Source organism: Saccopteryx leptura, chromosome 3, assembly GCF_036850995.1.
Source record: "Saccopteryx leptura isolate mSacLep1 chromosome 3, mSacLep1_pri_phased_curated, whole genome shotgun sequence".
NCBI lineage: Eukaryota > Metazoa > Chordata > Mammalia > Chiroptera > Emballonuridae > Saccopteryx > Saccopteryx leptura.
Window position 1 is genome coordinate 111,030,526 of NC_089505.1, and position 27,657 is coordinate 111,058,182.

General features: G+C 54.7%; 1 protein-coding gene across 4 annotated transcripts; it reads right to left on the reverse strand.

Annotated features, from left to right (window-relative positions):
- Window positions 1-40: 40 nt before the first annotated feature.
- Window positions 41-27,025, reverse strand: COL8A2 (collagen type VIII alpha 2 chain). 4 transcript variants are annotated; one of them, XM_066375854.1, is made up of 4 exons: window positions 26,931-27,025; window positions 18,484-18,528; window positions 4,632-4,840; window positions 41-4,022 (listed from the first exon to the last, which is right to left on the reverse strand). In XM_066375854.1, exons 3-4 carry the CDS (start codon window positions 4,822-4,824, stop codon window positions 2,104-2,106), a joined length of 2,112 nt encoding a protein of 703 aa, XP_066231951.1. In that variant the 5' UTR covers window positions 4,825-4,840; window positions 18,484-18,528; window positions 26,931-27,025; the 3' UTR covers window positions 41-2,103. The 4 variants fall into 4 exon arrangements, with proteins under 4 accessions (XP_066231951.1, XP_066231949.1, XP_066231950.1 ...); XM_066375852.1 differs by lacking the exon at window positions 26,931-27,025 and adding an exon at window positions 22,607-22,776; XM_066375853.1 differs by lacking the exon at window positions 26,931-27,025 and adding an exon at window positions 20,553-20,575.
- Window positions 27,026-27,657: the final 632 nt, after the last annotated feature.

Genomic DNA, 27,657 nt, shown 5'->3' on the forward strand with positions numbered 1-27,657 from the left:
AAAAATGAGAAATCAGAAAATAAAAACGCACAAGGTAATGTAGTTTTCATTGTTAAAACCTGACGTCATTTATCAAAGCTAGTCAATTAAGTAGACAGCACCTGGAACATAACATTTCAGAAGCACCAACCACCCCTCTCAAAGGCTTCAGGAGTGACTTTTAGCAGAAACTTAAGTTTTGTGAAACAGCTTTTTTGGCTCCCCCACCCCCTCCTTAGTCCCCTGGGTTCCACAGGGAGCTGAGGAATTTCTGCCCATCAGAACCCCTCCCAAACAGGTCCCACGATGGTGTCTGACCCGGGAAGGAGGGCAAGCAAAGGGCCCACCAGGTAAGGTTTGAGACAGCTCTCTCTTGGGTGTTGGGGAGTAAGAAATCCACCGTGAACCCCAGCCAAAACTTGTTCTTATAGTGTCATTTGGGCCGATTTGGGTTTTCATTTCTCCTTTTGAAAGCATGAGCAGTCAAATGGCCTGCTTTGTTGGGAGAAGTCAGTGGGGAGGAGGACTGGCGAGGGGCCTGCAGGAACCGCAGCTCATGGAGACAGAAGTCAGAGCCGTCATCCTCCATTTTCAACACGCATGGTCGGGCAGGGCCAGAGTTGGAGTAGCGCAAGCAGGTCACATGGACTGACACAGGCTCACACTTAGTCCAGGGGGTGGGCTTGCTTGGGGAGGACTGAAGGAGAGGCCCAAGCCACTGGAAGAGTGGCCGTCCTTGCATGGACAAGAGTGGCCACCATCCCTGCCCCCAGCACTCAGCTCAGCTTTCTCCTCTCGGTTTGCACTAGGGGTTGAGGGGAGGGGAGAGGAATCCTGCCTGTTTCCAGCAGGAGAGCTCTGATTGGGGAAAATGGCAGAAACATCCAGAGCCAACTCATTCCAGAGGGGCCTGTTGGCACCCTTTTTCCCAGAGCCTCAGCCTCCTGGGCTCTAATCCTGCTTAAAACAGGAAATTGGAACCAGAGGTGGGAGGAGAGGAAGCCCCCTCCCCCCAGATTAGTAGACACACATACATATGGTTCTTATTAAGCAAAAGCAGGCGGAGCCTTCATCCCCAAGCTTGTGTGCACCTTGTTATAAGGGCCAAATGAGAGGCTGTGCCTTGGGGTCACTTAGGTTGGGGGTGGCAAGGATGCCTTACACTTTTGTATGACAAAATCAGCCCTCCTCCCAGGAGGTAAGAGGAGATAAAGGGAGGAATACTCCCTTTATTTGCTGACAGTCAACCCTGCCTCTGCCCGTGCCCTCCCTAGGGGCCTAGGCAGCTGCCCTCTTGCTGAACAGAGAGAGCTGGTAGGGGAAGCCTGGGAGATGGAGATGCATGTAAAGACCTGCCATCCTGCCCAGTCCCGTGTCCCTACCCCTCACAAGCCACCGTTCCCCATGGCTGTAGCTGGAGCCATGAAAAGGGGATGACCCTTCCCAGGAGCCTGCAGGAGGAGCCGCGCACCTGTGCGTGCCTGATGCCATGGCATCACCCTGGGACTGCAGTCCTGGCAGGGTGTTCACACTGGCCCCTCCGCTTCCTTTCCCCTAGAGGGAAACAAACTCTTCAAGGGATCCACCATCATATGCTGGAGGTCCCGGGAGAGTGGAAGAGCCCTGGCTGAGAACTTAAGGAGGCTATGTCCCATTCCTTGAGCTGGTGCCATCTGAGGGCCAGCAGGAAGGGCAGGGCTTGGGAATAGCCCCCCCAGGGGAAGGATGGGGCGCCCAGGCCCCTCTCAGCTCTGACTCACAGAGAAGCAGCACCTTTTACCACCCAGCAGAGCCCAGGACTCCCAGAGGGCAGGAGTCTCCAACAGCTGGACTGAGTGTGCGGGGGCCCTGTCTGAAGGCCAGACAGGGCAGGAATGGGGTCACAACCCTGACACTGCACAGACACTTGGGGGAGAGGAGGAACTCAGGCCGGCCTCTTCCAGAAACAACCACAGCCTGCATGGAGGGAGAAACCAAGTCAGTCTCCTCAGGCCAAGGCCACGGCCGCCTCCGTTCCCACCTCTGTTCAGCCTTTGGTTTTGTCTTTAAATGCAGGTTCTTTGTAATTGAGAAGTTCTCTCTACCACTAAAGAGGTGGAAGCCAGGGCAGCAGGGCCCCTCGGGTTATGTGGGGCAGAGCAAGAACCCTGAAAAGGAGGAGTGGATGTACTCGGTGGAGTAGAGGCCGTTGGCCTGGTCCGAGGGCATCTGCACCCAGACCTGGTCGTTGGGCCGCAGCTGGAGCACAGCCCCGCCAGATGCCTGGTCCAGGTAGCCTTTCTTGTACTCGTCGTAGGTGTAAGTGGCTGGCACGTTGTTCTTGTACAGGGCCACCCACACGTTGGTGCCCTTGACATGCACGTGGTAAGCAAAGTAGTAGACTCCACCTACAGGGCAGGTGAAGATGCCAGTGGCTGGGTTGTAGCCACTGTGGCCGTTGTAGAGAGTCCGGTCAAATTTAACAGGCATGCCCGAGGCAGGGAAAGGCGAGGTGAGCACAGCGGTGAAGGCGGGCGTGGCGTGGGCTGACAGCTCGCCCAGCCCAAACTGCGGCTTGCCACCCTTGCCCAGCACGGCGCCCTCCACACCACCATTGGGCAGGTGCAGGCCGGCAATGCCAGTTTCATCAAAGGCCCCAGGGGCGCCAGGGGGACCAGGAGGGCCCGGAGGCCCAGGAGGGCCTGTGAGTCCTGGGGAACCAGGGACCCCGGGGGGCCCTGTAGGCCCAGCTACGCCAGGTTCCCCCACTTTCCCCTCTCCAGGGGGCCCTGGTAGGCCTGGTTCTCCCTTCAGGCCTGGCAGACCCTGTGGCCCAATAGGACCAGCTGGGCCTTGGAGTCCTGGAATTCCTGAGGGGCCCCTCAGGCCAGGCTGCCCAGGGAGCCCCAAGTCACCCTTTTGTCCCAGGGCACCTGCCACCCCGGGGCCCCCAGGGCGGCCTGTGAAACCCTGCTCGCCCTTAGGCCCAGTCGGTCCAGGGGGTCCATGGGCTCCTGGAAGCCCCCTCTCTCCTGGAAGCCCAGGTTTCCCAGCCAGGCCATTAGGCCCCTGGTCACCCCTAATGCCAGGCATTCCTGGAGGTCCTCCAGGCCCTACCTCCCCCTTTGGCCCAGGTGGCCCACGTCTTCCAGGGAGTCCTGCAGACCCTGGAAGTCCAGGGGGACCCCCAAGGCCCTGTGGGCCCTGCTCCCCTGGCTCCCCATCCTCCCCTGGTTCACCCCTGTCCCCCAAGAGCCCTGGGACTCCAGCTGGGCCCTTGTCCCCCTTGGGGCCTGGCAGTCCTGGCATCCCATAGCCAGTGGGGCCCATCAGGCCAGGGGGACCCCGAGTCCCTGGTTCCCCTTTGGCCCCTGCTGGGCCCTGTGGCCCTGGCAATCCTGCTGACCCTGGGATCCCCACACCATCCACTCCCGGGGGCCCTTTTGGGCCCAATGGCCCCGGCTCACCCCTGGGTCCTGGCACCCCGGGAGAACCAGACTCACCCTTATCACCAGGGGCCCCAGGAAGCCCATCCAAACCTGGTTTGCCCAAGCCAGCTGGACCAGGAAGGCCAGGGGGCCCAGGGGCACCCCCTTGCCCTGGGGCCCCAGGCAGCCCCGGCTGGCCCACCCCATTATCCCCCTTCAGGCCTCGATCACCTGGGGGTCCAGGCTCCCCCTGGGGCCCTGGCTCCCCCCCAAATCCTGGTGGCCCCGGTACCCCCTGAGGGCCTGGCTTCCCAGGGACAGCAATGCCCGAAGGTCCAGGGAGGCCAGGGGGCCCTGGAGGGCCCCGGAGGCCCTGGTCTCCTCGTATCCCAGGCTCCCCCCGAAGCCCTGGCTGCCCTGGTGGTCCAACCTTGCCCGGGAGCCCTGGGGGACCAGCCTTCCCCATCCGAGAGAAGCCAGGTGGGCCAGCGGGGCCAGGCTGCCCATGTAGCCCTGGCTTTCCAGTGCCTGGTTTTCCTGGGAAGCCAGGAGGGCCAGGGGGCCCCCGAGGCCCAGGTTTCCCAGGCGGGCCCGGCTCTCCTTTCAGATCCATCGGCAGGAGCGGTAGAGGCATTTCTGAGAGAAAGAGAGATAGAAGGAGCAGTCAGGGCCCTGGTCAGTGGGTATAGAGGACCCGTCTACCCACTCCCCACACCAGCACGGGGTGAATGGGGTGACGATACTATATCTGTTCATGAAGACCATGCCCTGATCTCCTTCTCCATGCTCTCACGGAATATGGAGTTTATGGGTGTCCAGAGGCAATCTTGGGGGCTTCAGGGTGTTCTCACCCTGGGCTGCTGATGTCCAACATACCCAGGCTGGGCAGTATCCAAGAGCTTGGGGAGCCTCTCGTCCCTGCGTGGCCTGGGGTGGAATGGCCGCCAGGTGGCGCCAGCACCCCTCTGTAGAGCCAGTCAGGGCAGACCCCTAAGTCACTTCCCACGGACCTTCCCACCTCTCCCCAGCCCACTCAAGACCTCTGCGGCCAGCCAGCCATTTCCTGGCCCTCCGGGGGTAAGAGGCCCTGGACCAGCATTAGGAAGAAAGTAGAAATGGGATCTTTGATGGGGATTGGGGCTGTGACCTGGAAGGGAGGAGCCTGAGATGGAGGTCGGGAGGCAGGGAGCTAGGGGGTCGGGAGCTGTCCGAGGCGCTGAGGGGGTGGGGTGCGGAGGTGCTCACCCAGGTACTGGCCCTTGCCCTCGCGGAAGGGTGGCCCCACGGGTCCTTTGTGCATGGGCTGCACGTACTTCACCGGCGCGTAGCCCGCTGCCCCGCCGGCCCCACCACCTGTGGCCGCCCGCGGCCCGCACCCCAGAACCAGCAGCAGCAGCAGAGTTGGCGGCACGGGCAAGGGTGTCAGAGCCCACCGCATGGCGTCCACAAACGTGCTGCAGGGAGGAACCGAGAGGGACCATCAAGCCAGCCCCTGGGTGGTTTGGCACCAGGCCCAGGGACTCACAAAAAGATCAGAATTTACATATTATTCACAAGCTACTCCCGAAGTCTCGGAGTCTGCAGAAGTCATCTCCTAAACCTCCCCCGAAGCCTGCCCATGGCTCTTCATCCCCACTGCTGTCTCCCTTGGACAACAGCCTCCCCCAGACCAGTCACTCTGCAGCCAGACACCCTTCCAGAGCACAGATCTGATCTTGGCAGCTCCTGCTCCACACCGCCCTTTGATGATGATAACACCCAGTACCATTTGCTGGGCTGGCACTCTGCCAGGCATTAGGATGAGCTCTTCAGAGATAGGAACTCAATCCCCTAAACACTTGAAACAAGGTATTATTCTTGTCATCGGCATTTTCCAGACGACAAAACTAAAGCAGAGGTCTCTTGGAAGCAGAACTGGGATTTGCCTTAGATTTGTCTGACTTCACATGGTGTCGGTGCCCACTGGGGCTCTCCACTCACTGCCTTCAGGATCAAGGCCATGTGCTTAGCATGGCATTCAAGATGAAAATTTCAATTTTGATTGATAAACCATGATTTCCTATTGAATACATAATATAGTACAATTAACAATAACATAGCATTCTAACATTTAATATTTTAACTTTCAGAATCACCTTGATCAATAAACAAAGCTTTAGTTTCTGGGGAAATTATGTTTTATTTCAACAGCATTCTTCTCATATGCAAAACAGCTTCTCAAAATAGGGGGTTTAGGAATAAAGTTTTATAAAGCTTCCTGTGTGCAAAAGAAATTGACTAACATATTAACTGCATCCTACTAAAAATCCAAAACAGAAAGACTGGAAGGACTTGAGTAGAGCCACATCCTACTGAAGCTATCAATCAAAGAACTGTATCTGGAACACGGAACTACCTTCTACCCCGACTCAACACACTGGGCAGAAGAGTGGCAAATCATGGCCTTGTGACATGAGATGGACTTACTTTTAAATAGGTGGCAGCACATATATCAATATCATCCCTACTACAGAGACACACACAAACCAATGAACAAGTGTCCTTTACATGAGAAAGTCAGCAATCACCTAGTAAGTATCTGTTTTCCTGCGTTATAATAATTGAAAGGAAAACAACCATATTTTATAAAATTATGTAATGTGGCACTTTCGATGAGGCACTTGAAAATATAACTCATTGGCTAGAAATAGTTTTGAAATAAACCTACTTTCCCTGACATATACTTAATTAAAAATGTATATTTACAGGCCCTGGCCAGCAATAGAGCATTGGCCCAGTGTGTGGATGTCCTGGGTTGGATTCCTGGCCAGGGCACACAAGAGAAGTGACCATCTGCTTCTCCACCCTTCCCCCTCCCTCATATCTCTCTCTCTCTCTCTCTCTCTCTCTCTCTCTCTCTCTCTCTCTCCCCCCCTCCTGCAGTATTTGAGCAATTTGAGCAAGTTGACCCAGATGCTGAGGATGGCTTCATGGCCTCAGGCACTAAAAAGCTCAGTTGCCGAGCAACGGAGCAGCAGCCCTAGATGGGCAGAGCATCACCTGGTAGGGGACTTGCTGGGTGGATCTCCGTCAGGGCGCATACAGGAGTTTGTCTCTCTACCTCTCCACCTCTCACTTAAAAAAAAAAGGTATATTTACAGCTTAGTTTGTTTCATGAAGAAAGTAGGATATAAAGGCTTTTTAAATCTAATCTGTTCCTGTGTCTCCAACCCTATCATCTACTGTGCCTTTCTCTGCTTCTTCCTTCCCCCAGACCTCTGCCCCAATAACATGGAACTCCTATGGCTCCCAGACACTAGGTAGCCTCACACCTTTAGGCCCTTGCACCTGCTGTTCCTCCATCTGCAATGCTCTCCCCTTCTCCTACTCATCCTTCAAGGCCTGCAGAAACTGTTACCCCTTTCTCCATAAAGTTAACCCTTCAGTCCTTTTTGTTCCAACCTAGCTCTGTCAGAGCATTTAGCTCAGCTCCTGGATGGGGAGAAGCACAGGCTCTAGATAGGGGCAGCCAGCCTGAGACCTCCACTCACCAGCTGGGGAGCTTGGCAAGAGGTTTCCACTCTGTGAATCTGTTTTCTTATCTGTAAAATGGGGTAATATGTCCACAGAAAATGATGTATGTGAATATTCATAGCAGCATTATTCATAACAGCCATAAAGAAGAAATAAACAGATGTGCTCTGGCCACGTAGCTCAGTTGGTTAGAGTGTCATCCTAATATGCCAAAGTTGCAGGTTTGATCCCCAGTCAGGGCACACAGAAGACCAACCAATGAATGCATGAATAAGTGGAGCAACAAATTGATGTTTCTCTCTCTCTCAACTCAATATGTAAATAAAGATGGGCCTGGCCTGTGGTGGTGCAGTGGGCAGACAGTCGACCTGGAACACTGAGGTCGCTGGTTTGAAACTCTGGGCTTGCCTGATCAAGGCACATATGGGAAGCAACTATGAGTTGATGCTTCCCGCTCCTACTGCTGACCCTTTCTCTCTCTCTCTCTCTCTCTCTCTCTCAAGTGAATAATTAAAATATTTTTAAAAAAATTTTAAATTAGCTGACCAGGCGGTGGCGCAGTGGATAGAGTGTCGGACTGGGATGCAAAGGACCCAGGTTCAAGACCCCGAGGTCGCCAGCTTGAGCACGGGCTCATCTGGTTTGAGCAAAAGCTCACCAGCTTAAACCCAAGGTTGCTGGCTCCAGCAAGGAGTTACTTGGTCTGCTGAAGGCCCACGGTCAAGGCACATATGAGAAAGCAATCAATGAACAACTAAGGTGTCACAACGAAAAACTGATGATTGATGCTTCTCATCTCTCTCCGTTCCTTTCTCTCTGTCCCTGTCTATCCCTCTCTCTGACTCTCTCTCTGTCCCTGTAAAAAAAATTTTTTTTAATTAAAAAATAATAAAAAATGATGGTCAGTAAAAAAAAATGAAAAATAAACAGATGTACATCAGCTAATGAATGGACAACGTGTGATATATCCATACAATGAAATATTATACAGCAATGAAAAGAAATGAAGTACTGATGACATGCTACATCATGGCCTTTCTGGCCTGAGTGGGCCAGAGGCCTAGGTCATGGCATCACCATAGGAGGACTCGGGACAGCCCTGGCTCTGAGGACATGAGCCAAGGCCTCACTGGGAGTGGAGGCTGATGGAGGGGTCATGAAAACATGCTAAGTGAAGACAAGTCACAAAATCATATTATATGGTTTCATTTATATGCAGTGTCCAGAATAGGAGCGTCTATAGACAGAAACATTAGTGGTTGTCTAGGGTAGAGGGAGGGAGATATGGGGAGTGACTACTAATGTATACAAGGTTTCTATTAGGGGTGATGAAAATGTTCTAAAATTGATTGTGGTGATGGTTACACAACTCTGTGAATATATTCTTAAAAACCATCAAATAGTACACATTAAATGGGCTAATTATTGCTCACAAAAATTAGGGGATATTTTATCACTTCATATTTATTTTGAAATATCCCCTAATTTTTGTTAGCAGTATATAATACTTAAATCATGTCTCAATAAAGATTTAAAAATTTTTTTTATTGATTTTAGTGAGAGAGAGAGAGAGAGAGAAACATTGATTTGTTGCTCCACTTATTTATACATTCGTAGTTGATTCCTATAAGTGCCCTGACTGGGGATCGAACACACAATTTTGGCATATCAGGATGACACTCTGACATGGCCAGAGCCAAAGGTGTTATTTTTTTAAAAAACTGGGCTAGCCCTGGCCGGTTGGCTCAGCGGTAGAGCGTCGGCCTGGCATGTGGGGGACCTGGGTTCGATTTCCAGCCAGGGCACACAGGAGAAGCGCCCATTTGCTTCTCCACCCCTCCGCCGCGCTTTCCTCTCTGTCTCTCTCTTCCCCTCCCGCAGCCAAGGCTCCATTGGAGCAAAGATGGCCCGGGCGCTGGGGATGGCTCCTTGGCCTCTGCCCCAGGCGCTAGAGTGGCTCTGGTCGTGACAGAGCGATGCCCCGGAGGGGCAGAGCTTCGGCCCCTGGTGGGCGTGCCAGGTGGATCCCGGTCAGGCGCATGTGGGAGTCTGTCTGACTGTCTCTCCCTGTTTCCAGCTTCAGAAAAATACAAAAAAACAACAACAAAAAAACCTGGGCTAAGGACCTGCTTCTTGGGCTGCTGTGATGACTAGAGATGTTCTATCTGCCTCACAGTGGGCACCCATTAATATTTGAATGAGGGATTATATGACATTTTGCAAACACAAGGAAAGTCCCATTTTCCCTCAGATTTCTGCTCTGGGCTCCCCTCACCCCACCAAGGGGCCTTTCAGCACCAGTGCCTGAATTCCAGAGGGGTTTGCGAGAGGGTTGTGCACACTGAGGATGCATGCGGAGAGCAGAGCCCTCCCTAGTAACTGGGGTACATCTGGAGCTGCAGTTTGATGTTCCTCTAAACTCTGTTTCATGCAGAGCTATACAGGAAGGAGTGTAGGGCTCTGGAGAAGGTCGATGATGCTGTCAGCCTAGCTCCGGGGTTCAAATCCCAGCTCTGCCATCAACCTGTTCTGTAACCTTGGGTAGGTCACACAACCTCCCTGGGGTTCAGCCTAATGGTAGTACCTACCACTAGCATGCGCCAGACCTAAGCTCAGGGCCTGGCATGCTTCATTTCACAGAATCCTCTCAGTGGCACCACCCCCCCAAGCTCATGCATTTATGTCCTCATTTTATAGACCCTCAAACAGAAACTTAAACTCCAAGAATCTTGCCCAGGACACACAAGTGGGAAGTGTGAGAACTGAGGTCTTATCCAGAGCCTGGCCTCAGCACAGCCCCCTGCTCTAATCGCCACGTGATTGACGCCAGCACACGAGGCTGAGCACTCAGGCCTGGCCCTCGGGTCCTGCTGGTGGAGGCCCTGACCAGGCACTGCCGGAACAAGTACATCCCACCTGCATTCGGCCCTGTGAAGCGTGCTAGCCGTTTTAGAGATGAGGAAGCGGCCCTGGCCGGTTGGCTCAGTGGTAGAGCGTCAGCCTGGCGTGCGGGGGTCCCGGGTTCAATTCCCGGCCAGGGCACACAGGAGAAGCGCCCATCTGCTTCTCCACCCCCACCCCTTCTCCTTCCTCTCTGTCTCTCTCTTCCCCTCCGCAGCCAAGGCTCCATTGGAGCAAAGATGGCCCGGATGCAGGGGATGGCTCGTTGGCCTCTGCCCCAGGCGCTAGAGTGGCTCTGGTCTCAATAGAGCGACGCCCCGGAGGGGCAGAGCATCGCCCCCTGGTGGGCAGAGCGTTGCCCCCTGGTGGGCGTGCCGGGTGGATCCCGGTCAGGCACATGCGGGAGTCTGTCTGACTGTCTCTCCCCGTTTCCAGCTTCAGAAAAATACAAATAAATAAATAAATAAATAAATAAATAAAATAAAAAATAAAGATGAGTAAGCCAGGGTACAATCAGGACCTAAACCCAGGTGGTCTGACTTTTAGTCCCAGCCCCTAACTACCTTGCGATCCCACCTCTCCTGCGCAGGACAAGGGTCTGCCTGCGCTGGCATCTGAGCTGGGGGCCCATGGAGGTGAAGGAGGAGCAGTGCTCACACACTCACAGGGCCAGACTGTTCTGCCTGGTGCCGGGAGCCAACGGGGTGAAGGAGCAGGTGGCGGGGCAAGGCGTGCAGCAGGAAGCAGGGGGAGGGGAGTGAGCCTTTCTGGCCTGAGTGAGGCAGAGGCCAAGGTCATGGCATCACCATAGGAGGACTCAGGACAGCCCTGGCTCTGGGGACATGAGCCAAGGCCTCACTGGGAGTGGGGGCTGATGGAGAGGCCGAGCAGCCTCAGGCTCAGCTGGGAGGACTCTGGAGGAGCACAGGCGGGCAGGGTGCCAAAGGAAGGGCCCAAGTGTAGTCGGAGTCAGGCAGCACCACCCACGAACTCCCCACCCTTCCTTCGTCCTTGGCAGTGTGAGTCTCCAGGGAGCATCACTGCCCCATGCCCTGTGGCTCCCTGAACTTGCCCCATTCCAGCACCTCCTGCATCGAGGTGGGACAGGTCTGCTGCAGGACCCAAGAGCGGGTGCTTCCTCTGGAGTGAGAAGTGTCTGAGCACATGGACCTCCTGTCACAAACCCACCTCGCTACTTCATGTTCAGTATGTGATTTAATTCCCACCAGGTACCTGGGAAAGAGGAGCTCTTGTGATTCCTCTTTCTGGCGAGGAGCCCAGGGCTCAGAGGACAGTAATGTCTAGAGTGGGAACCAGGATTTGAACAGAGAGCTGTAAGGAACCTGAGCTCTTAACCACTGTGACATCCTGCCATGGGGGAGGGCGGGGAGGAGAGAGCAGCCAGAGAACGAAAGCCAGACAGAGAAGCAAACCAAGAAAAAGTCTCTCGTGCGGCTCCAAGCCGCCTGTGGGTTTGAGGGGGAAAGATTACTCCAGCTCTTAGAGGGGAGGTTGGCATGTGCCAGTCCGCATGGGGGTTGGGGGCTGGAAGCGAGTGCATGGCCCAGAGAAGGGGCTGCAGAGAGCAAGGTCTCCCTGGAATGGCATGACAGAGCAGCCAGGTGGGACAGGCTGCCCCTCAACCCAGCCACCTCAGAGCCGGGGTGCCTGGGCGCCTCTGAGCGCCCACCCCTCCTCCGCACTGTCCCTCCTCCCCCACACACCCAGCCTCCCGGAGGCTCTCCGGCCTCTGCGCACTCAGCTCCCTGCGCTGCGGGCTCGCCCACCTACCTGTTCCTTATTCCTGCCTGTCAGGAACCCTATCGGATGCCTCCTGGGCTCCGTGGATGCTTGCGGTCCCTATCGCAGCCCTCACTCCTCTCTGACTCCGACTCCTCTATTCTCTCGACCCGCTGTGTTCACTTACTCTTTGCTCAGCACAGGACTTGGCTGGCAAACAGTGATGCTCAATAAATGTTTGATTAACTCAATTCACCGGCAAATTTCAAGATCACGTAAATACCTCATTCAGTCCTTGCCTCAGACTTTGCGCAGATGCATGTCTCACCGTCCTAAGAGTGCCCCCTTTCCCTGTTCCCAGGCCAGAGGGGATGAGGTGGGACAGTCCTCTGGACTCAGTCAAGGAACAGCCTGCCCAGAGAACAGAGGTACAAAAGAAGAGCATTCATCCTCTTGTTCCTTGTTCTTCCCACAAGAAATGGTGGCCAAGCGCGGGTGTCAGTGGCCAGGGGAGGGCCCAGAGGCTCAAGCCCGGCTCTGCTGTGTGACCTTGGGCAAGCCATCACCCTCTCTGTTAACCTCTTAGAAAGGAAGGCAGGAGCCAGGGCAGCTGGGAAGGGGCTGGGCTGGCAGGGGCACGAGATGGGGTGCACAAGGAGACGCTGATTCAGGGGATTGAGCGGTGGCGACGGCAGGGTGGACGCCGTGTTTGGACAGCTGCAAGTCCTTAACGGGGATTTCCCCCCTTTTCAACAAATCCCCGTAAAATAGCATTTTGTTCAAGTCAGCGTTTTGTGGCAGCCTGGACCTCCTCCCAGGACAGCCAAGGAGGCTGGCTGGGAGTGGGCAGTGCTCTGGGGGTCTTTCAACCCAAGCGGGTGGGAACGGGCCCCAGCAGGAAGGAAAAGTGGCATGAATGCAGACCCCCCTCAACACAGACACACACACACACACACACACACACACACACACAAACACGCACACACGCACACATACGTGAGCGCAGTCCTGGAAGGGGAAGGGGCATCAGCCAACTGTGACTCCTCCCCTCCAATCTCCTCTTTCAAAGGGTCTTGTCCCAGTGGTGACCAGCAGAGGGGGCCCAGGTGACCCTATGGAATGTAAAAGTCCTGCCCGCTCCCCACCCTATTTCACAGATGAGCTATCAGAGGTTCAGATAATAAGGGCCTGAGGGAGGGGGCTCCCAGTGGACCATGCAGGGGTGTGGCTGCAGAGGCCTTGGCCCCCTCCCTCTGGACCACAGCCCCATGCAGGCTCCTTGGGCTCCAAGCCCCCTACCCCAGAAGGGCGGTACAGCTGAGGGAGCAGTGGGGAGCGCTCAGGCAGCCCCAGGGCCTGGCCAAACCACAGGTATGTTATGAGACGCTTCCTGTTGTGGAGACATTTCTGCGGGATCGGCTGCCCCACTTGCTCCTGCCCCCCCATGCCTCCTGTCTCCCCACTCTCCCAGCCGTGGTCTCTGCTCTCTCCCTGGGTCTCTGGCCCTGACCATTTCTGTCTCTGTCTCTGTCTCTGCCACCTTGACAAGTGAGCAGCATTTCTTGATCAGTGTTTTCCTGTCAGGGGTCCAGTTTGGGGGCTTCTAGGCCCTCCTAGGTCCTAGCAGCCTCTGGACTCCCATTTCAGTACAGCTACTTGCCAGCTGTGATCTTGGGCAAGTTAATTAACCTCTCTGAACCTCAGTGTCTTCATCTGTAAAAGGATAACTGAGATGATCTGAGCTGTCAGCAACCTCAGATGTGCTGCCCTTATCCTGCTACCTTGATGGCCAGAAAGTCCTATCTTTAGTCTAATCTCAATTCTTCCTGCTGCAAAGCAACATCTCCGACCCTTACAAAACTCAGGTGACTTGCTGCCAAAGGCCAGGATCTCATGAAAATTCCCTAAAGTCAATTTTCTGGCCTTCTGGGCCTTTTCTCTGACTACTCCTGAGATGAAACTGACCAGGGGTCACTAGCCAGCTCAGGACTAGGATGGAGTTATGGATGATGGAGAGAAACAGAGACACTGCCCTCCTAGCCCAATGGACATGATGCCCACCCCTAAATGCCCAACCAGGCAGTTCTAGACTTCTCCAGGGTTCCGGAGCCCCTAATTCCCCCACCTCGTTCCCAGTTTGTGGAAACTGAAGAGCCTTTTCCCACCCTCCTTTCTGAGTCTCAGATAAAGAGGGTCCTGTCTCCCACTCAAGGCCCAGGCCCCCCCACACTTCCTCCCGAGGGGCCTCTCACTGTCTAGGATGCCTCCCAGCAAACCCGTCTCCAGCCTCTGAATCCCATGCCCACACAGGCCCAACTGCCCCTGCTCCCAGCCACCCTCATCTCTAGCCCTTCTCAGCCAAGCTTCTTTTTCTTTTTCTTTTTCTTCTTCTTCTTCCTTTTTTTTTTTTTTTTAGCAAGAGAGACAGGAACAGACGGGAAATGAGAGAAATGAGAAGCATCAATTCTTCATTGCTGCACCTTAGTTGTTCATTGATTGTTTCTCATACTTGCCTTGACTGGGGTATGCCAGCTGAGCCAGTGCAGTGACCCTTTACTCAAGCCAGCGACCTTTGGGCTCAAGCCAGCGACCCTGGGGTCATGTCTATGATCCCACGCTCAAGCTGGATAAGCCTGCACTCAAGCCGGCAACCTCGGGGTTTTGAGCCTGGGTCCTCAGTGTTCCAGGCCGATGCCCTATCCACTGTGCCACCGCCTGGTCAGGCCCAAGCTTCTTGCAAGAACTGTCTTTACCCCTCACCCCTACTTGCTGTCCCCTCCCACCCTCTGACTCTGGTCTTCCTTTTCTCCAGCACTGAATTCACCCTGTGATACTGCCCTCCTCCTTCTTGGAAGGCTCGGCTCCTTCTTGGGTTTTTCTGCCCGTTCTGCAGGCCCAGGCTTGCCCCAAGGGGCTGGCTCAGGCCTCGTCACTTCTCTCCGGATGCTCCTCTTGCATTTTCCAGCTCTCACCAATCCCATCACCAAGGACTCCCACACCTGTCTCCAGCTCTGACCATTCCCCTGAGCCCCAAACTCTTGGAGCTCACTTATGAGTGGAGCGTTTTCACCTGACTAGCCCTCAGATCCCTCCACCCAAACTGCTCTCATTGCCTTTCTAGCCATTATTTGCTTCCCCTGCTCCCACGTGCCCAGGCCAGAAATCTGGTGTCACCTCTGACCCCTCCTACCTTATAGGGCAGTAAGGAATCTCTGGCCTATATAATGCCTTAGCGCAGCTAGAAAAAGCTACGCTCCTCCCATCCAGCTCTGGCCCTGCTCCCTGCCTTCCCTGGTGTCCTTGTACAGCAGTCCTCCCGCACAGCTGTACCTGACAGCCCTGTTCCTTTACCTCAAACCCCCAAGCCAATCTTGTGGACTCTTGTCTCCTCTACTTCTCTCACTTCCCTTCCTTCTCCTTCTCCAGTCTCTGCTCTAATATAGACCTGGTACTCGCCCAACACGCAGCCCAGAGCCTGGCACCTCCCAGCCACTCAGTAAAGGTTTGTTAAATTAAATGGCTAAGTCCTCACATGGATTATTGTAATAGCCTCTCTCCCACCCCTCAGCTTCAGCTTCAATGTTTTCCTCAATACATCCTGTAGATACTGCAATACTACTCCTCAAACTTTTGTGTGCATCGAACCGTTTTTTTTGGTTTATTTTTGTTTTTTGTTGTTTTGTTTGTTTGTTTGTTTAGAGAGAGGGATAAATAGGCACAGACAGACAGGAACAGAGAGAGATGAGAAGCATCAATCATCAATTTTTTGTTGTGGCGCTTTAGTTGTTCATTGATTGCTTTCTCATATGTGCCTTGACCATGGGGCTACAGCAGACCGAGTAACCCCTTGCTCTAACCAGAGACCTTGGGTCCAAGCTGGTGAGCTTTGCTCAAACCAGATGAGCCTGCGCTCAAGCTGGCAACCTCGGGATCTTGAACCTGGGTCCTCTGCATCCCAGTCCAATGCTCTATCCACTGCGCCACCACCTGGTCGCATTGAACAGTTTTTTAAAACACAGGTTCTTAAACGCACCCCCCCACACCAGGGATCCTGATTCAGTAGGTGTGGGGTAGAGCCCAACATCTGCATCTCTAACAACCTCTGTCTGCCTATCTGTGGACCACACGTAGGCCCAGTTCTACCCATGATCCTCCCCTGGATTCTCCAGTGGCGCCCTATACCAACATGATCATTTCCATGTCATTCTCATGTGACTTCCTGGAGGAGGAGGCATACTCTAAACTCAGTATGTGAATCAGTTAAGATGAGATGGGGGTAAAAAGTGTGCAGAAACTTATGGTTAGCCTTGCAAAACACCGAGATCACAACTGGGGGTGGGGGGCCACACTGTCTAAGAGTACTGTGTAAGGGAGTCACCTGGGTAGGCCCACACCCATCTGTGTCCCTTCCTTCTTGTCTCTGTCACTAAGTCCAGATCCTCACCTGCCAGTGTATCTCGTGCATCTCTTAGTGTGTCTTTCCTCCCATCTGGGTGTGCCATTCCACTTGTCTGCCCATCTCTGCGACCATGCCTGTCTTTCTCTGTCCTCCCCTATGTGCTTGTACCTAGATCCCTGGTGGAGTTCCAGGCTCTGTGCATCTCTAGCTGTTGATCACTTGATGAGACCCTTCGGAAACAGCATTCACAGCCCTGATGCTCATGCTAACTTCAGGTCTGTGTCTGAACTCCCTGCATGGGAACTTGTGGAGTCCAGTGGCCATGAGCTGAGCTCTCTGTCCTGCGGAATGAGTATGAGTCTGTGACCCCCTCAAATTTAAATGTGTGGGGGTGAGGACTGCTCCAAAGGCGAAGAGCTGCCTGGAATCTGGAATTAGGTGGAGAGGGGCAGCAGTCTGGGACAGGGCTGCCTGGGGGCTGCCTCCTCATCCAGGCAGATGGCAGGACAGGAGTGCCCATCATGCCTACCCCACCAAGCGTCAGATCCACCAAGAGTCCCAGCCTCACCTTTACAGGTGGGGCTCTCAGACCCCAGGGTACCTCAATTTGGGAAACAGCATTGGAAGGAGATTTGAAGGACAGGTCAGAGTTTAACCAGACACCCTGCTACTGCCCTGGGGAGGAGCATCTTGGGGTAACTAAGTGTCCAGGCAGGTAGGAATGACTAGATGGGGGTAGGTGACCCAGAAGAAGCCCAGCAGTGGGCAGGACCCAGGGCAACAGTGTTTCCCCAGGCGGGTAGCCAGGAGACCAGCCCTTCTTCACCAGGCCCTGAGGGGCAGGCGAAGGCAGAACAGTCCAAACTGAAAGCAGAGCAAACATCACGGCAAGGAAGATGGGGGCCAGGGCCTCTCTGGGGTTGGTGTACAGAGGCAGAGACCCTATGGGTCTGGGACTCAAGAGAGACAGGCTAGAGATTAAAATAGGGCTTCATTGCCTGACCAGTGTGGCGCAGTGGATAAAGTGTTGACCTGGAATGCTGAGGTCACCGGTTCAAAACCCTGGGCTTGCCCAATCAAGACACACGCGAGAAGTAACTACAAGTTGATGCTTCCCACTCCTCCCCGCTGCCTTTCTCTCTCTCTCCTCTCTCTAAAACTCAATAAAATAAAATAAATCTAAAGAAAAAAAGGACTTGAAAATTAAAATAAGGCTTCGCTGACAGGGTTCCAGCAGCCTGGATGAAGGTCATGGACTCACCCTTGGGGAAACATCCATGTTTAAGGGGTGAGAGGAGCCCACTGCACTGCTGATCCCCAGCGCTCTGATATCCAGATACTCCAAATGCTCCATGTTTCCTTGTGCCTGCCTGCCTTTGCCTGCATGTTCTCCTCTGTCTGCAGTGCCCTTCCCATCTCTCTCCTCCATGCAAACATCTTACTCTTCATTTAAGTCCCAGCTCAAGTGCCTCCTCCTCCAAGCAGCCTTCCCTGCCTCACTCAGGTAGAACCTCCTCCTCCTAGGTACCTCTCCCCACATCCCACCTCAGCCCTGACTGGACTTGGCACATGGTAGGTGCTCTGACTCCAGACCTCTGAACATCCATCTTCCAGCAAAGCCTGGAAGGTGGCCGCTCGTGGGATCCCTTTTTCTTTGCGGCTCTTCCAGAGTCCTTCTCAGGTCTGGGCGGGATGGGGGCTAGGGCTGAAACTCCCTCCCCACAGGCGAGTAGGTCCACCATCAAGGCTCCCAACCTCTGCCCATCTCTGAGACCAGACACCCTGCTACTGCCCTGGGGAGGAGCATCTTGGGGCAACTAAGTGTCCAGGCAGGTAGGAATGACCAGATGGGGGTAGGTGACCCAGAAGAAGCCCAGCAGTGGGCAGGACCCAGGGCAACAGTGTTTCCCCAGGCGGGTAGCCAGGAGACCAGCCCTTCTCCACCAGGCTCCGGCTCGGCTGGTGCCACCGTTCTCACTTCCCAGAAGCGGCCCTGAGTTTCTGACTGGGACTGCACATTGAAGGGTCACCCCAGACCCCACCAGCCCCAGGCCCCAGGCCGAGCCAGGCGGGGCCTCCTCAGTGCCAATCCCTTGCTTTTTGGTTCACATTTGCAGCCCTTTCCGGAGCGCCACCCGCCGCCCACTGCCTCCCACGCCTGCCAAAATTCCTGGGCCTTCGTGGCTTCCCCACGCAGTGGCGGCGGCGGCGGCGGCAGCAGGAGGAGCTGGGCAGGGAGGAGGCCCGGCAGGAGCATAGCCAGGCCACTGCACCCGGGCAGGGCCAAGCAAACACAGGCCCACTCCGACAAGCCAGGGAGAAATAGTTCACAAATGAGAAAAAGCTGCTTCCGAGTTGGGCCAGGATTTTAAAGCCCAGGCCACAGGGAGCTGAGGTCACCTGCAAGAGGGTCTGCCTGCTGGGTGTCCCCAGGCCGGGAGGCACTCCAGCTGCAGCAGGAGGGAGCAAGGTTAGGCAGCAGCCAGCAATGGCCTCATCCAACCGGGGATGTCCCTGGCTGGATGCCCCCCAAATCGAGCTTACCTTTCAGGTTGGAGGGGCCTCCAAAAGTCCCAGCAGAGGCGAGGCCTGCGGACAAAAAAGGGAAACAGTGAGGAAGATGCCAAGAGCTGGAAGCCTCCTGCCCTAACTCACAGCCGCCCCAGTGCCTGCCCCGGGCTTGGTACCCAGAGCCCCTGCTGGAGCACTGGCCCCGACCTCAGGCTCTCACCTCAGGAAGCCAGGAAGAGACTCCCTTCATTCATTTCATGCATACTTAGCAATGTCCACAGGGTGCCTGGCCCTGACTTGATGGCACTCCTCCTATCCTAGGGCCCAGGCTGAGGAAGCCCCTTCTGTGCGCCAGTGTTCATATTAGAGAAATCCCTACAATATACATCAGGCCCTGGGCTGGGGTCGCCCCCACTACAGGCTAGGGTTCCTCTCTGAGGAAGCTCCTACTGTGTGCGGGACTCTGGGCTGGGGCTGGGGACACAGAAATGGCTCCACCCCAGGCCCTGCCCTCCCTGGCCTTGAGTTAACTGGAGGCACTCTGACAAGTGGCCACCACACAATTGACTAAGATCTCTGGGCTGCGGGAACACATAGTAGGGAACTTTGCCTCCCACTTGAGTTTCCCCAGAAGGGTTCATGGAGGAAGGGACGCTGGAGCTGGATCCTGAAGGGTGAGTAGGAGTCTGAGAGGCAGACAAAGCGAGAAAAGAAATTTCTGGCAGTAGGAAGCTGCTTGGCAGATCCAGGGAAGTTCCAGAGGTGCTGTGGGGCTGACAGGACGCGCAGTTCCAGAGGAGCCAAGGAGCTGAGCACGAGGGGCCTTGAATTCCGTGCTCGCGTTCCTCTGGAAGGCAATGGGGTGCCATGGAAGACTGTTGAGCAGGGAGGTGATATAGTCAGGACACTGAATGGCCAGGTGCCTGTTTCTGTCTCAATCAACCATGATGCCAGGCTGTCGCAAGCCCTAGTTCAGGTCACACAGCTGTCCACAGGGGAGCTGGGGCTATAGTCCAGGGCCAGGCGTGACTCTTGGGTGGATGGAGAGGGGACACCCAGCCAACCCACCTGGCAAGGAGACCTACTGGCCGCGTCACTCTCTCCCCCAGCTGCTTGCTCGCCTCTGCCCGCTCCCATGGAAACTCTGACATCCCGGCCCTGTCTCTCACTACACAAGCAGCCAGAAGTGAAGCCAGCGGCTCCTAGGTCTTCTCGCCAACTCAACTGAGCCCTGCCTCCACCCCACCAGGAGGCTTAGGGGGAGGAAGTGACTTATATTGGATCTGGGTTTTGAAGAATGAACATGGATTTAACTGGATGATGACGAGGAGAAGCAATCGGTCCAAGCTGAGGAAACAGCATGTGTGAGGGTATAGAGGTGTGAACACTTGGGATGGGAACAAAAAATAAACAAACAAATGAACTAACAAAACATAGCTAACAGTTTATTGTGCATCTACTTACATGCAAGGCACTGTTCTGAGATCTTCTCATGGATTATCTCATTTAATCCTTATAACAATCCAGTGAAATAGGTATTTTGTCTTCCCTTTATACGGATAGGGAAAGCAACGGACAGAGAGTTTAAGTAACTGGCCCAAGGTCACACAGCTCGAAGTGAGGGGTTGAGCCTGACTTTGAACTTAGGCTATTGACTACGAAGCTTGGGCTTTTAACCTCCCCACTATATGGGCAAGCTGAGATAAGAAGGCTGGCTGGGGTCAGCCTAGGAAATGCCTTCAATATCAGGATGACAGACCCTGAGCCCAGGTTAAAGCTGGCTCTGCCCCCTCCACTCATGTTAGCCCTTTAAATCCCAAGTACGTTTTATACACCAGACATAGCACTTGGCATGCCCTGGGGCATTATTTTATCAAGCTCTTTCATAACCGTGTAAGGCAGGAATTGCTGTCCTATTCTTCTGAGGGGGAGCACTGAAGCTCAGAGAGGTGCCATCCATTCTCCAGGATTAGGGCTGGGAAGCACAAGGGCTAGCTCTGAAACTTGCAGCTTGCCCAGCCCTCCAAAATGGCAAACCCTCTTTACCCGGGCTTCCTAGAGACCTTAGCTACAGGTCCTTCTCCCTTCTTCTCCACTCTTACCTGTGCTACCTCAATTCAGATGGCAACATGGGCCCGCCAGGCTGGGAACCGAGTGGGCTGCTCCCACCAAGGGCTTCAGGAGCCCACTCCAGTTGGCCACGGCTCCCTCAGCCCTACAAAATAGGAAGCTAGGGCTGGTGGTTGTGACCGGGCAGTGTCTGAGCCAACTTCAATGGGACTCTGTTCTTAACCTCCACCCCCAGCTGCCTTCCCTAATCTCCTCCTTGAGCCCCTTCCCTGGCGATATCTCCTCCTTGCACAGAGCCTGCCGCCAGCTAAATCCCACGCCAGATGTGGGTGGGCAGTATGCACCCCCATTCCCTACCAGCTACAGGGCTCCCAAGGAGGCTGGCCAGCACCCCAGGCCCTTATCCCAACTTTCCAAATTAAGGTGTGACGGCCATGAGGCGAATAGTCAGCCTCTCCCAAAGATGGGCTCCCGGGAGAAGTCCCCACTTTCTGAGCGTCTACCACAAGCAGGTCCTGGGCCGAATCTTGCTTAAAAAATCATAATGGGCCCTAGTGTGTAGCTCAGTTGGTTAGACTGTTGTCCCAACACACCAAGGTTTTGGGTTCAATCCCCGGGGTGGGCACATACAAGAGTCAATCAATGAATGCATAAATAAGTAGAACAACAAATCTATATTTCTCTCTCTAAAATTAATTTTTTTTAAATCATGATGAATTAAAAGCCCAGCTTCATGCATTCTTCTCCCAGCCCAACCTCTTCCTAGTATATAACCTCACTCATCTGTGCCTTGACTTCTTCTTGAGTAAAATGGGAACAATTCTTATTTCATAAAGCATTTGTGAGAATTAAATCAGTTAATTTCATACAGCAGATTTCAAGCAGTGCTTGGCATAAAGGAACATTTAATAAATGTTCACTTTTTTTTTTTTTTTTTTTTACAGAGACAGAGAGTGAGTCAGAGAGAGGGATAGACAGGGACAGACAGACAGGAACAGAGAGAGATGAGAAGCATCAATCATTAGTTTTTCATTGCACATTGCGACACTTTAGTTGTTCATTGATTGCTTTCTCATATGTGCTTTGACTGCGGGCCTTCAGCAGACTGAGTAACCCCTTGCTCAAGCCAGCGACCTTGGGTTCAAGCTGGTGGGCTTTTGCTCTAACCAGATGAGCCCACGCTTAAGCTGGCGACCTCGGGGTCTTGAACCTGGGTCTTCTGCATCCCAGTCCAACGCTCTATCCACTGCGCCACCGCCTGGTCAGGCTGTTCACTATTATTGTATGACTATCATCATAATTACCACGACAACTCCCAAAAGCCCTGTGAGGTTAGATTATAAACCCTATTTTATGGCCCTGGCTGGTTAGTTCAGTCAGTTAGCAGTGGTCCCCAACCTCCGGGTCACAGACTGGTACTGGTCCATGGGCCATTTGGTACTGGTCCGCAGAGAAAGAATAAATAACTTACATTATTTCCATTTTATTTATATTTAAGTCTGAACGATATTTTATTTTTTAAAAAATGACCAGATTCCCTCTGTTACATCCGTCTAAGACTCACTCTTGACGCTGTCTCTTAAGTTCGACAATTATATTTAAAAATACCACAGTTTTTACGCCGGTCACATAATTTTATTTTGTGCGTTTATCCGTCCCACCCTAAAGGCCAGTCTGTGAAAATATTTTCTGACATTAAACCGGTCCGTGGCCCAAAAAAGGTTGGGGACCACTGAGTTAGAGCATCTTCCCGAAATGACAAGATTGTGGGTTCGATTCCCAGTCAGGGCACAAATGGGAAGCAACCAATGAATGCACAACTGAGTGGAACAACCCTTCTCCCTCTCCTCTCTCTCCTTTCCTCTGTCTCTCTAAAAATAAATAAATAAGCCCTGGCCAGATAGCTCAGTTGGTTGCATTGTCCAGAAGCACAGAGGTTGCTGGTTCAATCCCAGGTCAGGGCACACACAGGAACAGCTCGATGTTCCTGTCTCCCTGTCTCCTCTCTCTCTCTCTCTCTCTCTCTCTCTCTAAAAAGAACCTTTTACAGATAAAGAAAAACAAGGCTCAGAGAGAAGTCACTTACCCAAGTTCACCCAGCTAGCCAGTGGTGGACGGTCCTGGAGTTTAGAACCAAACTATGAGTCCAGAGATGACAGGGACAGCCTCCCGGCTCTCTGGAGCTGGTGCATAGAGAGTCTGCGAGTGGGGGTCCTCCTCCTGCCTCATCAGCCCCTCCTGCCTCACCCCCAGGAGCTCCCCAACTCAAGCCCCTGCTACCGCTGCAGGAGGGGACTCTGCATTCCTGGCTAAGCAGCAGGATTTGCTGTGCTCCAGGAACTATGAAAAGAATGTTTGCCACGAGCTGAGCCATGGTCGCCTGTCAGAAGGAGCGTGGCCTGAAGGGCTCACGCAGAGCAGCTGGGCGGCCAGCAGCAGCCACAGTGGGAGGGAAGGACAGAGATCTTCTGCGTATTGAGGACTGTGGATGTTAGATGAGGGTAGACCTCCTGAGACCTTCCAAGAGAGGAGAAATGACCCCTCCACCCCACAATCTGCATTGCTCCTCACCGCAGGCGCTAAGGAGGGCCAGGGTGGCATTACTGGCCCATCCCACAGATGAGACGTTGGAGACCCAGCAAAGACCTCACCTGAGGTCACACGGCAACCAGTGGCAGAACTGAGACCAGAGACCTGGACCCTTCCTCCCAGAAGTTGCCCTTCCTCACAGGGCCCACAGGGACAGCACACTCTAGATACTCTCCCTGAGCCTGACCCTCTCATGCCTGCTATTCCCCCATGTTCCTTACCGCCTCCAAATCACCTTGTGCTATGAAAACGCAAGGTACACCGTGCCTGCCGGACAATTGATTTTCCTTTCCATTTCCCACCAAACCAGACAGTGAGCAGTGACCGGGGGGTCAACGGGAAGAAATTAGAGAATTTCAGGTGATAAGGTTACCTCCACCCCAGGTGTTGGAGGGGGCAGTCTCTGGGAGGAAGGGAGCCCTGAACCCAGGTTTTTGGCATCTGGTCTCAAACCTGCCACTGGCTGCTGAGTGACCTCAGACCTCTGTGTCTCCACAAGCCCATCCAGGAGGTGAGCCCCTAATGCCGACATGGTTCTCCCATGAGGCACCAGCCCTCTGCCACCCCCTTCTTCTGCCTCCAAGAGCCAGGAATCTCAGCCCATTTAGGTTAGGTTGCATGGGGAGATTCATCTCCCAATTCAAAACTTTCCAGAAATCTGAATGGAAACAGGGCCATGTCCTCCCCAGTCCCTTCCCAGAATCGAATCAGAGAGGTATAACACTGATCAGAGGTATTCCACTGGATGAAAGTTCTAGGTGCTACACCCTGATCACTGTGTGAGCTGGAGCCCTTCTCACTCCTCTGCAGGTAAAATAACCCTGGAGACAAGTATTAACATTCCCATTTGCTAGATGGGAAAACTGAGGCACTGAGATGGGAAGTCCCTTACCCAGGGTGACAAGGGAAGTAACCCAGGCCTGTCTGACTCCCAAGGCTGTCCCTTCCCCATGCACTGCTTTCACTCAAGATTGCTGTAGAAAGAGTGAGTCTGGAATTCCCTATCTGGAAGTGTGACTTCCCTGGCTGATTTCTGGGCACTCATGCAAACACATGTGACCTCACACACCCACCTGGGCTTCTGTACACACCCCAGACCTCTCAGACCTTACTGTTCCCCCCAACCCATGGCCACACTCAACACCCAGACCACCACCATTTCAGCATGCCAGATCCTGGGATCCAAACCCATGTTTCCCCTTCACCTGCCTCCTCCGGGGACAGGCCACTGTCACTCAGTACAAAGCTCCCAGCCTGCCCTCTGCTCATCCCCCCAACCAATCAGTCACAAAGGCCATTCCAGTCTCTCCTCTTACTATTCTCCATCTATGTCTTCCTCTCATCCCCATGGCAACCACCCACCTGAGCTCCCAGCACCTTCCTCCTTAGGACTATAATATAGATCCCCCTTTATCCTTGACCCCCAGAGGAACCAGAGTGATAGCCAGACTGCTCTGCGGTGCAGCTCACACCCTTTCTCCGCACAAGGCCTTTGGAAATCCGATCTCAAAGTGGTTGTCAGCCCCTCCCATTCACTCCCCCACAGCACTGAGCCAACAATTACTCACTGTCCCAAGAGAACCTGCAGCTCCTCACCACACACCTTTGCACGTGCTCTTCCCTCTGACTGCAAGGCTGCCGCTTTACCCTTCCCAACACCTGCACATGTCAGAGTTCTAGCTCTTGAGAGTCCTGGCCAGCCTCTCTGGCTACCCCTCCCTCACACACTTTGGCCCGTGGTGTGGCGTACTTCAACGGCTGCACCCTGTATGATAGGTCGCTCTGCCTCTCTGGTTCTTCCCCAATTCAGCTTGCAAGCGCCTCGGGCCACGAACGGACCAGTTCATCTGAGGTCCCACTTTCCTACAAGAGGCCTATGCCTGCCGCTGGGGGGATCTGGAGTGAGGCGGGCAGCGGGGCAGGGAAGCTGAGGTTCTGCCAACCTCTGGTCTGGCTTAGGCCCAGGGCAGGGGTGGTCGTAGGGGGTGCTCAGGCTGACAGCCCTGTTCAGTATCTTTTCCTTCTCTCTTGTTAGCAGACACATTCACTTCCATTTTTTTTTTTTTTTCCTCTTCTTCGGAGCCAAAGAGCGGAAACACTTTATTTTTTCTGTGGTGGACAATGTGAAACCCGAGAGAGAGAGACCCTGGGGAGTGTGTCTGAGTGCTTGCGTCTGAGGGTATGTGTGTGTGCTGTGCCATCTGAGTATGTCCGGCTGGGCCAGGTGGGGCTACCATGTGTCTGTAGGAGTCTGGGGGTGTGCACGGGTGTGCACACACCCTCTGTCATTTCAGCGTCTGTGGTGGTGTGTTTCAGTGCAGTATGTTTACCTGTGTGATTGTGTGTGACTGTCAATGGGAGAGAGTGTAGCTGTGCGTGACTGTGTGAGTATGTCCGTGGTGTGTCCTCATTATCATTAGGGGGTGATTGTGTGTCCAAGGGTCTGTCAGTCCAGCAGGAAGCCCATGGGGGCGTCTATGCTCTAACAGAGACCTCCAACTCCCCACGGTGCCTCCTCAGACCCACCTCTTCCCCTGTGCTCTAGAATGGGCTCTCTGAGGACACCCATGCTCAGGGAAGTGGGGATCAGTCCCAGAGGGTCCCCAGGCGGCCTGCCGCTCCAGCCATCTTAGCCCCACAACCCCCACCCCAGACCTTCCAAATGCTCCAGCAGTTCCTGGGAGGCTACCTTTGCTAAGGGCACTCAGAGGAGGGGAACTTGCCACCAAACACCGCACAGGCCTTAGCAAGAGGCACTGAAGCAGACATGAGGAAGGATGTGTGGGTCCCCAAGGTCCTCCTGCGGGAGGTCAGTGGCGTTCCTGTGTCAGGGACCTTGCATGTTCTGACACACGCTGAGGGTCTCACACACATGGCAGCATGAAGACACTGGCAGACACTTGCTGTACCCCTCACAACCCACAAGTGTGCATACTGACACACTTGCACACAGAAACACATACACGCAACAAGCAAACTCAAAGGGCTTGCCTTCCCCAGCTCGCAATTCCTTGGCTCCTCTGTCTAAACAGCATTTCTCCATCCAGGGACTCCTGAGGCCACTGTGACTCCAGCCCCAAGACAGGCACACGGGGGAGGCTGTTCTGGGGCCCCCTGCCTTTCTGCTCCAGGCAACAGCCCCCTCACCCCCGCGAAGTCTCAGTCCTGAGCTGGGGGGGAGGGACTGAGCTCTGGCAGGGACATTCGGCAGAACCTCAGTCTCCAGTTTGGGGGGCAGGGGTGTGCTGCCAGGACACCTAGAATAGGAGGGATATGGGGACAGAAGCAGAAAGACAGAGAAACTGGAAGGTGGCCAGCAAACCAGCCATGGTAGAGAGAGGGGAGGGAGAGAGCTGAAGGGCTTCCCTGCCTGGGGCTGGAGGGCGCTCTAAGGCCCCTCACGCCCTCCTCTGCCTCCACTCTGCCAAGGAAGCTTTGTCATTCCCATTTCACAGGTGGGAAGGATGACTCCAGGAGGTGAAGTGACATGCTCAGAGCCACAGCACCAGGACGTCCACCGGGACTGTCTGATGATGGAGCCCCTGATGGTGGAGCTCTGCTTCTGGGAGGGGAAGGAGGAGGGGGCTTTATCTGGGATTCTGCCTGAGCAACTCTGGGGTGGAGAGGGACGGGGCGCAGGGTACTGATGGGCTCCCCTACCCTACCGCCGACCTTCTGGCCCGAGTCTCCATCCAGTCCCCACCCCGAGTCCGAGGAGGCACCAGACCAGCAGTCCCGGACAGTCTAGGGGAAGCATGGGCCCGGTCCTGCCCTTGGAGCCCCCCAAAACCCAGCAGCCGCTCCAGCCTCCCCGCCTTTACCTGCAGGGCGGCCGCCGGGCGCCGCTCCCGACCCTCGAGGGCGGCCCAGGGCGCGCGGGCTCCGCGGAGGGGGCGCTGGCAGGGGGCGTCGTCGGGGTCCGCGCCGGCGGGGCTCCGCGTCGCTCTGCCGGCCGCCTTCGCGGCTGCCGGAGTGGGCGGGCGGGGAGCGGTGGGGGGGACCGGCGGCGGGAGGGGCTCGGTGGGGCGGGGCCTCCACCCTCCTCTTTCCACAGCCACCGCCAAGGCCCGCGCCCCGCCCGGTCCGCGCGCTCAGCCCGGTCTCGACGTCGGCCTCCCTCCCCGAGACCCATTCCGAGACACCCCCATAACCACACACATCCCGGGCAGCTTGTCCCCCATTCACCCTTACGCACCCTGTGCCTGTGAGCCCCATACCCTCAAGAGCTGCCGTCTAGGGGAACACAGATCGAGCCGCAGAGAAGGAGGGAATGGAGTTTTGGGGAAAGGGGCAGCAGGGAGGTTGTGGCCTATCACTGAGCAGTCATAGAGGGCTTCCTGAAAACAGTGACCTAATCTGAGGAAGGAGGATTTACTGGGAAGAGAAAGAAGGGGTGGTCGTGATTGGCACATTCGGGTTTAGGGAGGTGAGCTTATGTGCTCAGAGGCAGACAGGAGCTGGATGCTGCCAGATAACTGTAGGCCATGCTGAAGCTGGTTAGAACTCACCTTCAGGAAAGTGGGAGCCACAGGAGATGTAGTCAGAAGC

Coding starts and splice junctions, on each gene's coding strand:
- COL8A2 (XM_066375851.1), bottom strand. CDS start 6,466: ATGCGCCCTGACGGAGATCCACCCAGCAAGTCCCCTACCAG. Junction 4,841..6,425: donor CCCAGCAAGTCCCCTACCAG/GTGATGCTCTGC, acceptor TCCTCCCTGCAG/CACGTTTGTGGACGCCATGC. Junction 4,023..4,631: donor GGGCAAGGGCCAGTACCTGG/GTGAGCACCTCC, acceptor TCTTTCTCTCAG/AAATGCCTCTACCGCTCCTG.